At 39.5% G+C, this 10,744-nt stretch overlaps 1 protein-coding gene across 1 annotated transcript; it reads left to right on the forward strand.

Moving 5' to 3' along the window:
• The first annotated feature begins 5,821 nt into the window (after window positions 1–5,821).
• On the forward strand, window positions 5,822–10,477 carry Il2 (interleukin 2). Its single transcript, XM_051185702.1, has 4 exons — window positions 5,822–6,110; window positions 6,213–6,272; window positions 8,484–8,621; window positions 10,139–10,477. Exons 1-4 carry the CDS (start codon window positions 5,964–5,966, stop codon window positions 10,244–10,246), a joined length of 453 nt encoding a protein of 150 aa, XP_051041659.1. The 5' UTR covers window positions 5,822–5,963; the 3' UTR covers window positions 10,247–10,477.
• Window positions 10,478–10,744: the final 267 nt, after the last annotated feature.

Consider the following 10,744-nt stretch of genomic DNA (forward strand, 5'->3'; position numbering starts at 1 on the left):
CTTTTGGATGCTGTCAGTTACTAATAAACTAACCCAAGAGATTCATTGTGTCATTTTTCTTCTTGTGTTTCAAAAAAATGGCTGTACCATAAATTGAGGCTTGTGTTTCTTAGAAGGGATGCACAGGCATCCCTCCAATCCCCTAGAACCTCAAAGAACAGAGATGGGGGAAGACCAAGACTAAGTTTCTAGAAAGTTTCCTAAGTTTTGCTGCTGACTGCAGGCCAGCATGTTAACAAGCAGATCGTCACAGCAGAAGCATGTACCTACTGACTACCAGTACAGGAATTCATTCCTTGGACTGAGTGGAATGTGTGAAAATCTGACTGTGGTTCTTGGCAAGATTTTGGTCCCATCCAGTGTGTTCTTTACTCTGGCAATCTTAAATCATGAAATCCTTTTTGTTCCCTTTGTACTTCCAGATCACAAGTTTGGCAAAGGAACCTAGGTCAGCATGTGAAGGATTTGGGCTGTTTTTCAGGCTTCATTTGTGTACTCAACAATGATAAACATGTTTTCCTCATGAGAACTGACATCAGATGACTCCATCCTATTGGTCCAAGCTGTAGGAAGTAGAGGTCCTAACTCTGTGAGGGAGGGGAATGTATGCAGGGAAATCTGTAAACAAGAAGCCCCAGGTGAAATGGAGTCTACAAGAGCACTAACATCATCAGCTAAGGAGCGCAGACTTGTTTGTCCAGTGTTTTGGGTAGTGGTAGTGGTTAAGGGCAGAGATGAGAATTAAGAATGAGGCACATACTAATAATCTTCACAATTATATGAGGCAAATGTTTTTATACAGTATATTCTGATCATGTTTTTCCCTCTCTCTTAACTCCCCCACATCCTCCCTATCTCCCTACTCACTCAACTCTACACCCTTTCTTTCTGTATTTACAAAACACTCAAAAAAGGTTAAAAAAAAAAAAAAAGAAACTCATGCACCCCCCCAAAAAAATCCACAAAAACACAAAACTGGAAGTCAAAATACACAAGTAAAAAATCAATAAAACAAAAGAAAAAATGCTTAAAGTTATATGAGACAAAAGGTCTACAAAAATACCGTTGGGTTTGTTTTATGTTGGCCTCTACTCCTAGGTGTGGGGCCTGCCCTGAAGCACAGTTATATGCCCACGTAGCTTTAGTTGGAGGCCCTAACCACAGAGACACAAGCAGTGACCCCTATGTGGCAGGTACTCCCCTTGTCTCCATGGCAGGAGCCTCCTCTGTTTCTGCCTTGCACAGTGTGATTGTCTCTCAACACCTCCATGGGGCTTGGTGATCACTCTAGCATCCTTATTTCCTCCTCTTCTCCTCCAGGATAACTATTATTTATAATAATAATTTGCCCTTATCTTCAAAATTGTGAAGCAAAATATGTTAATAATTGCTAGCTCCAGTGGGCAAGATTACAAAACAGTTTTTTTTCTTTTATTTACATGTGTTTAAAAAGGCTTTAATTTATGAAATTCTCTATAATATATATTAGAAAAATATATTATGACATGGTAAGTAATGGGATAGATCCCTGTAAAAACATATTATTTAGAGTGACACTTCGATGGACTATGTCATTAGTCTATTCAAGCCACTGTAAAAAAAAAAGAATGGAAGGAAGGAAGGACAGACTGTCAAAGGAGCTTAGAGAAAATTTTGACAGGAAGCATCAGGTGCAGGTGAACTGCAAAAACTGTTACTAATAACTTTATTTTCACAAGATTGGTGAATTCTCTTACCCTGACAGAGGAAAATATATTTATCTGTCTGTCTGTCTTTCTTTCTTTTCCTTTTTTTTCCAAGACAGAGTTTCTCTGTGCAGCTCTGTAGACCAGGTGGGCCTCAAACTCACATAGATCTGCCTGCCTCTGTCAAAGGGCTGGGATTAAAGGCATGCATCACTACCACTCAGCTCTTATCTGTATTTCTTAACATGAAAAAAGTTACTGAATATATGAAACTATTTCACCAACCATTTGTAGTGGAATGAGGTTAAAAGATAAAGAATGAGGTATATGGATGTGAAAGTGCTTTATACATTTGCCCTGTTTGGCAAACCTATCACCACTGTCGGAGGAGGAATACATCCAGCCTCTAGGCAAGGCCTGTGACCTAACATGCAGGTTTCTATTTACTTGAGATTCCCTGGGGGGGGGGGGGTTGAAACACACTCCTCTTCCTATCACAGGGAGTAGCAGGTTTCTCCTGGCTATGGTGAAACAATCCCCAGTACATTTTCATGTCAGTTTTAGAGCAATGCACTCCTAAGAGCACGACATTCCTAAGAGAACACCACACTCCTAAGAGCACAGCACTCCTACCACACTCCTAATCGCACCATACGACTTGGATGCACTGGGAATACAATCCTTTCCTTATTTTAGGTAGAGGAGAACATTTAAGAATACCAAGGTCTCTAGCATTTTTAAAGGACCTAAGATATATTTTAAAACCTAAGCAAAAGCTAGGCTGCCATGTTCTGCACAGCTCTGGACTTGATCTGAATGGGTAATAAGGGGATGAAGAAAGGACAGCCACACAGATACAGGTACAGAAAGAGCTGGGATGGGGTGGTTGTACTTTCTCTTGGGGGTGCCTACTGTGCAATAACCCAAAGACAGCATAATGAGGCAGGTAAGCTAGTCTAGTGGGGGGAGGGTACCTGAAGAGGAGCAGTCACTAGGGAGGAGGAAGTGATGGTGGCTAGCTTTTGTGCACACTGGTCCATCATCTATAAACATGTGTACCTGGACCAGAGGAAGACTTTTGCAATTCCCTGAGCCTGGCCCAGGGAAGGTTTTGACAATACTTGTGGGTCTGAGGCACTGGGGTCCTTGACATAATGCTGCAGTCAGGACTTCATCTGCTCCTCACACTCAGATTCCAAGTTCTGAGGACCCCAAAACTGCTCAGATGAGACGCTGTAAGCAAACAGAGCTTTCCCTGAATTCCCCAGCTATCTTTCACAGGCTGCAGGGAGATGGAGCAGGAGGCACAGTTGACCTTAGCCTGTCTCAAAGGGACTTCAGCATCACTGTCTCTCACCTGACAATAGGTGGGGGGTGACAGGGTCAGGAAGATTTGTTTTTTTTTACTGCAGCCCTACCACCAACTAAGACAAGAATCATGGAGTCTCTCAACCACCTCAAATATCAAGCTTCTTATTCATTAAATATGACTCACTGAGAATGTATTTGAAAACTTCTAAAAATTAAAAGTACAAAAGAAAGACAAAATTGTTTCCATGCTGAGGGTCATAAGCATTAGAAGCCGCCTGGAAGACCAAGTCTGAGCATCACCCTGGGGAAAAGCAGATTTCACAAACAGTACACCCTACTTTGAAAGGGAAAAGACAGGATCTGAACTGAGTACCAAGGGGCTTTAAAAAAACAAGTGAGATGAATTAACGCTGGCCTTGCACACACCAAACCAAACTGAAGCTTTAAGCCACTGAAAGATCAGGAAAAATAAATTCTTGTGGGAGGCAGAGTCCTCGGAAGTAGTTTGCAGGGATGGATGGACAACATGCACAATGGCTGACTGGCTTCCTGCTCAGCAGCTCTAGGGACTGCAGCTGTCCTAACAATGGACTCTATGAGCAGCTAAAATAGCTAAGGTTGAACATCAGAGCTCTGTGGGTTATGACACATGTGGTAGTCAGGCTGCTACTGATTATATCACCACTTCAGCCAGAAAACCCAGCTGCTCTGTCAAGCACGTTAAAAATGGAAAGTGCACCACACTTGTTGGTAGCTTTCTCCCCCAAGCACTTCAAGAAATGGTGAAGGCAACTTCTGTAATGGTGCCTATTATGCAATGGTATTATGCAATTAGAAATGTAGCCATGTAAATTTCTCTAATGGAAACCTCTGGAGAAATATAGATATCAAGCCCATGAGGACATCAAAGGCCTTGATGTGGGGGAAAGCCCCCACACAGGAAAATATGTGGGCCTGATTTATTCCATTCTGGAAGGGGGAGACATGAGTTTCCTGGGCTGGGATGGGAGAATGAAGATCTGAGAAACAAGAGCAGTGAAGCTGACCAGTCACCAGGTAGCCTGCTTTCACGGTGGCATGCTTCAGTCTGAAGGGCACAGAAAAAACTTCTGAATTTTTAGGTGACAAATAAGGACCAGGAGACCTGCTCCCAACCTGTCTTCCTTCAATCATGACACTCAAGGAACTGTTAGACTTACTGCAAGATATATGCAGTTTTGTTTTGCTTTCCAGAACATGGAGAATTATCCCAGAACCATTCCCTTAGTTCTTTGTGAGAGATTACAAGCCAATATTCCTTACAATAGTCCAGCCTCCACTATCCCCAGTGTCAAAATTCAGTTTAAAGTAATTGTTTAATTTCAAAATTCTTTTCAATACTCACCATCCACCATTTACTTAGGATCTTATTTCTATGTCTAAGCATTAGGTCAACAGGAACACAGATGGCAAGAGAGTGGGTTTTGGAGTCAGAACATTCTAGTTACGAATCTTCATCCTACCCTTTACTGGCAGGAATGGCTGAGTAACCTCCAACTTTATGTGAGTTCTGGGATTAGGGTGCAGCCTTGATACTCAGTATTTTGTTCTACAAAATGGGATCATGTCACAGGTATGTGATAAGGCACATATTTTTCCCTTTCTATGTACCCAGTGGGTGGTTTAGATGCTAGATAAATGTCTGCATAAAGACTAGACCAGTACAAGGCACTAAAAATGGAGATGTCACAGGTAACTTCTTTGAGAAGGATCTCATCTTTATCAGCTGAACTGGAAATTTCTTCCTCTTCAATCACTCAGCCAGTGTACTGTACTGAGGATGAGGCACCTGATGTATTCCTCTCAATCTACCCACTGAGAACACATGGTAATGTTCCCTTGATCCCTTGCTATTACTGTCATAGTGTCCCAGATACTTTTGAGGAGAAATCCAAAACTATTAAAGAAGGGAAAATAAGGTTGTTGAGATGGCTCAGTGGATAGAGGCATTTGCACACACACCAGATGATACGAGTTCAGATTCCTGGGTCACACATGGTGATAGGAGAGTACTGGATAGCTAACTGCACTCTCTCTTTCTCTCTCTGTTTCTCTCTCTCTCTCTCTCTCTCTCTCTCTCTCTCTCTCTCTCTCTCTCTCTCTCTCCCTCCCTTCCTCTCTCTGTCTAAAAGAATGAAAGTGCAACTAGAAACATATAAAAATAGCATCAACAATCTTAGATGCTAACCTTCCTGAGAACTTGTTAGACATCATACTCTTTCTAAAAAGCGTAATAAACATTAACACATCTGAACAGACACAGAAACATATTAAATTAAAATGAAAAAAATTCAAAATACCTCAAACTCAAAAGTGTTTTAAGTGTCCTCGTCTTACTATTTCTCTGGCTAAGTGTAGGAAGCAGCCTATCACCTTGTGTGCAATTAGCTCATCACGTAGATAAGAAGGTAAAACCATCCTGGAACAGGAAACCAATGTTCTTCCTGTCTAATCAACAAATCTCAAAGATTTATTCTGCTCATCTCTCTCCTCTTGCGCTTGTCCACCACAACAGGCTGCTTACAGGCTCAGGGTGGCTTTGACAAAGAGCATTTTCATGAGTTACTTTTGTATCTCCACCCCCTTAAAGAAAAGAGGAAAATTTGCTTCATATAGAAGGCGTTCATTGTATGAATGAAAACTGCCACCAAAGTGTGGGCTAGCTCAACCAAGAGGGATTTCACCTTCATCCATTCAGTCAGCATATGGGGGCTTAAAGAAATTCCAGAGAGTCATCAGAAGAGGGAAAACAAAGGTAATGCTTTCTGCCACACAGGTAGAGTCTTTGAAAATATGTGTAATATGTAAAACATACTGACACCCCCGGATTATTTTTCCAGCATTAACACTATAAATTGCCTCCCATGCTGGAGAGCTGCCTATCACACTTGCTAATCACTACTCACAGTGGCCTCTAGTCCTGCAGGCATGTACAATATGCAGCTTGCATCCTGTCTTGCACTGACGCTCGCACTCCTTGTCAACAGCGCACCCACTTCAAGCTCTAAAAAGGAAACACAGCAGCACCTCAAGCAGTTACTGCTGGACTTACAGTTGCTTCTGAGCAGGATCAATGTAAGTGCTGTCCTTCCTGTCTATAGGCATTGTCTTTATAGTTTTTTTTTTTTTTTTTTGCCAAAGGTTATGTTTTAATAACAATGCGTTATGCTTTCTCAGAATAACAAGAATCAGAAACTCCCCATGATGCTCACGTTTAAATTTTACATGCCCAAGAAGGTAAGTGACTTTCTATGTTCAATTGTTGCTTTGATGAATTCAAAGTAGCATGTATGTTTGCACACTGGTCGAGTGAATAGTACTTCATCTGAAGAAAACGTCTCTTTAATATCTGCATGTAAAATTTCCTGCTTGATAATGCCATTTCTTTTAAATGGTTGTGTCTAGATTTTTCTTATGTATTTGTGTGTTGGAAAAGAGAAAAAGAGAAGAAAACACAGGATAATTGGATTTTGATGCTGGGATAATTTAAAGACTGTGGTGATTTCTGGTTTATGATCATCCTAGAGATATTTGACTAGATACATTATTTTAACTTGTGAAATGTCAAAATTGACTTCAGAGGGTCTCATTTTATAGACACTTTACTGTTGTAAGGAACACCTCTACGACTATTTTTTAGGAACAGTATATGTTCCTCATATACTGAGGATATGTGAATTCACAGACGTTAGGGAAGATGTCTAAAGTGAAGCTCCTGCTCTGCTAGGCCTTAGCTCTCACATCCTTGGAAAGGTGCCTATGATCATTCACCCACTTACATAAATGATAATTGTATGCTTATAGCTTGGCAGGCTTCAGAAGTGTCTAGCCAGCACCACATAAAACATGCTATTGGTACTAGTGAAGAAAAGTCTGAAACATAAAATATAATTTTGGATTTATATAGTCTTTTTTTAAAACTGGGGAACCAGAGAGCTGTAGTAACTCTATGTGACATTATCTCACAATATTGAAAACTTTTTGGTCTCTTTTGTATGGAGACTGTTGTATGATAAGCAACAGCTCACCCAAGCTCCTCGAGCTATATCAAGAGTAGAAGTTTGCTACAGTCCTGACAGTCAAACGAGGATGAACGACTTTGGTGCTAGGAAGAGCTTGTCCCAGGATTAATCCAAGCCTAGAGCAACATGGGATCTAAGGGGACAAAGAGGAGATGCTGCTGACTCACTGCTATGAAGTCAGGAACTCTGCCTCTAGCTTTTCTACTGGAGAAAAAAAGGAAATGGCCCCGAGTGCTGTCCCAGATTAGAGTCATATAATTTTCAACTCCAACACTAAAAACCTAGACAGTTCTGAGGGAGAACACCATACTGAAATGCAAAACTCCTCATAACAAGCTGGAAGGCAATAGGTAGATAAATCTAGAATTATATGTGGTCTTGTCAGACCCCTTCCTCTAGGGATCATTAGACAGATATGAAACCATGTTAATTTAGAGAGTGGTGAAATTTACAGAAATCTGAGTTTTTAAATAACTATTGGAAACAACAGTAGTATGATAAAGCGTGGAGATTTTTTTAAACTTTAATCTTCATTCTTTATATATGTAAGATTTTAAAAATAATAGAAGCATTTTTTTAAAGAGTGTAGTTAATGAAAAAGAGTGACCATGCCACTCTCGGTCCTCATGTGGCTGTGAGGAAGACACAGGTTCTGAGACTTAGTAAAATGGAGATAACCCAGGACACTGGTTGTTTCTGGAAGACCTGCTGCTTTAAGTGGATGACTTTTATGGAAATTCATAGTGTACTATAGTACTAGACAATATTCTTTCCCACTGTATAGATGCATAAATATGCATGATATATATGATATATGTGTATCTACATATTCTTTCAGAAATGTACAGGAAACATCTCCAATATTCTGACTGACAAATAGTTCTCTAAAAAAATCAGCTTTAGTAATTGCAGAGAAGTAAAAATTCAAGAAATATTAAGTTTGCTTTCCTGGGTATCTTGACAGTTATCATTCTGGTTCATGATTATCCAATCTGTAAGATCTGGGTCTGTGACAACTGGCATCCAAGGTCTCCTGTCCCTTGATATTCTGTGATTCTCAATTCTGGGATCATTAGACAATAGAGTGTAGAATATCACACTTCTACATCATCTCTCTATGGTTTCCTTGCAGAGTGGAAAAGTAGTCTATACCTGTGATATGCATTGTGACAGGGAAATACAGACTTTTGGCAAAGTTTAATGAAGCTACAACAACTTGAATGACCCAACAGTTAATGTTAAGCATGGGACTTTGAGCTCTTGCTCTTCTGGATTTAGTGTATCCACCACTTCAGTCCCTCTTTACACTGATAACAGGGAGTAAAAGCTAAACGCTGCCTACTCTTGGTTAGATAAACTGCAGATTACCTTCTGGTTCTTCAGTATATGGTAACCAAGCTGAGAGTTATGCTTATTACTACTCTAGGCCACAGAACTGAAACATCTCCACTGCCTGGAAGAAGAACTTGGAGCCCTGCACCATGTGCTGGATTTGGCTCAAAGCAAAAACAATCTCTTGGAAGATTTCATCAGCAACATCAGAGTAACAGTTGGGAAACTAAAGGTAAGATGTTGCTTTATTTGCTAAGCTGGAAATAAACTAAAGGGGAGAAGAATTACATTCTAAAACGGCATGACATTTCTGGTCTTTGTCAGATTCCATGCATTTAATCAGACAAACTAAGGTCCACTGAGAGCATGAATCTTCCCACCATTATCTGCAGTGAAACTCTGGGAACACCCTGCTTCTTCTTATACTAGCATAGAATTTGAAGTGAGACGTACAGAGTAGAGTTCTACAAGGAACAGGCAGCTTTTGTTGCCTTCATATGTTTATCAGACCAGGGCCAATGATCTGATCCAGAGAGGTTGTGTGGTCATTGGTGGAAGAACACAGAGATTTGTCTCTCCAAACAGCAGCCATTAAGATGAGCAGAGGAGGACAGTGAGAGCCCATTTCAGGACTTTGTTTTTAAATGCACAAGAAATATGAACTTTAGTGAGGCAAAGCAGCATCAAAGCTCTCTTTTCTCATTCCATCTGTCAAACAAAATTGCTGAGTCAACAGGTATCCTGAGCAAGTAGCATCATTTAGATTTCAGCAGTAGCAGCAAGCCTCCAAGATGGTGCCAGGCTAAACTTGCTTTTCCCTTTCATTGCTTTCACCTGAGCTTGTAAAATAGGCCAGATCCATGTCACCTAGGCCTTGAAAGGCTCAGATCTTTATCTATGCAAAGAAGTCTCCTCTAAAATCTCTGGCTCACAGTAGAAAGGTCACCCCAAATGAATGGCATGAATTTTAGAGGTACATGAAAACTAGGAAAGCATGTTTCAATCAAGAGCTGCATACTTAAAACACATCCAAGATGTTAGAACATTCCAGTAGCAATGTAAAGAGGGTCCATAAGATCACTTCAGTTTATTTTAAAAAGAACATTTATTAAAAAGAAATGCTCTGTCTCATTTGATTTACAAGGGGTCACTCAGATTTGGAAAAGCCATCCCATAAATCTGTCAAATATTTCCTTCTCAGTTTGTCATCTAGAAACAGAGTTGAAATACCTCCTTTGAGCAAAGGAGGTTAGCTTCCAAAAAGCCAAATATACACAACAAATTCATAACATTTCTACTTGTCCAAACTGGGAGAATCATCTGTATTGATACCAGGGCAGGCATCTCTATAAATGTTCTCCAAATTTCTCCCAACAGACTTTTGTCCTAACCCTCTCTGAGTTGTTTCTGCCCTGACCTGGGGAAATAAGACACTAATAGAATCTTAGGTTTAGAAAAGAACATATAGCATGTATCCTTTCTTTATCCAAACTTAAATCAATGTGTAGCTATGTGCACTTGCCAAAGAAAAAGTGATCAAACAACTAACTGCATTCTCCAGAAGAGGTCAATGTTTTCATTCAGATGTTCATTTGTACTCAGGAAATTTTATCTTGTATGATTTTATTATTTGGCACTATGAAAAACACAATCTGACAATTTTGATCATTTAAGAAGTGTGAATGATTAATTTATTTAGCAAGTGTTAAAATAAATTATCTTAGCCTAAAACTTAATGTTCTTTTTTAGGGCTCTGAAAACACGTGTGAATTTGATGATGAGACAGTAACTGTGGTGGAATTTCTGAGCAGATGGATCACCTTCTGTCAAAGCATCACTGCAACAATGACTCAATAATTATGAGCCTCCTACTTACAACACACAGGATTTCTATTTATTTAAATATTTAAAGTTATATTTATTTTGGATATATTGTTTACTATTTTTTGTAACTATTAGTCTTCAGATGATAAATATGGATCTTTAAAGATTCTTTTTGTAAGCCCCAAGGGCTCTAAAAATGATTTATTTATCTGAAATTATTTATTATATTGAATTGTTAACTATCATGTCTATGTAGATTCATTAATAAAAATATTTAGAAGAGTTGGTGAATATAAATAAGCTCAGGTGTCTGTTATTTTTAGGACTGCACAAAATAAGCTCTAGAATGATTTTGAGTTAGTCTTGTGAACTCTATGATGCTTACAAGAAGCATTCTTCTTTAGAGAAGGATGTAAAAAGAGACAAGAACATCTCAATGTCCTTTCACCCTCCTTTTAAGTATTGGTTGGATATTTAGTTCTGGAAAAAAGAAAAGTTTATAAGGCTGTAGTATTTTCCTGTCCTTTAAAT

Source organism: Phodopus roborovskii, unplaced genomic scaffold (assembly GCF_943737965.1).
Source record: "Phodopus roborovskii unplaced genomic scaffold, PHOROB, whole genome shotgun sequence".
In the NCBI taxonomy this organism is placed as follows: Eukaryota; Metazoa; Chordata; class Mammalia; order Rodentia; family Cricetidae; genus Phodopus; species Phodopus roborovskii.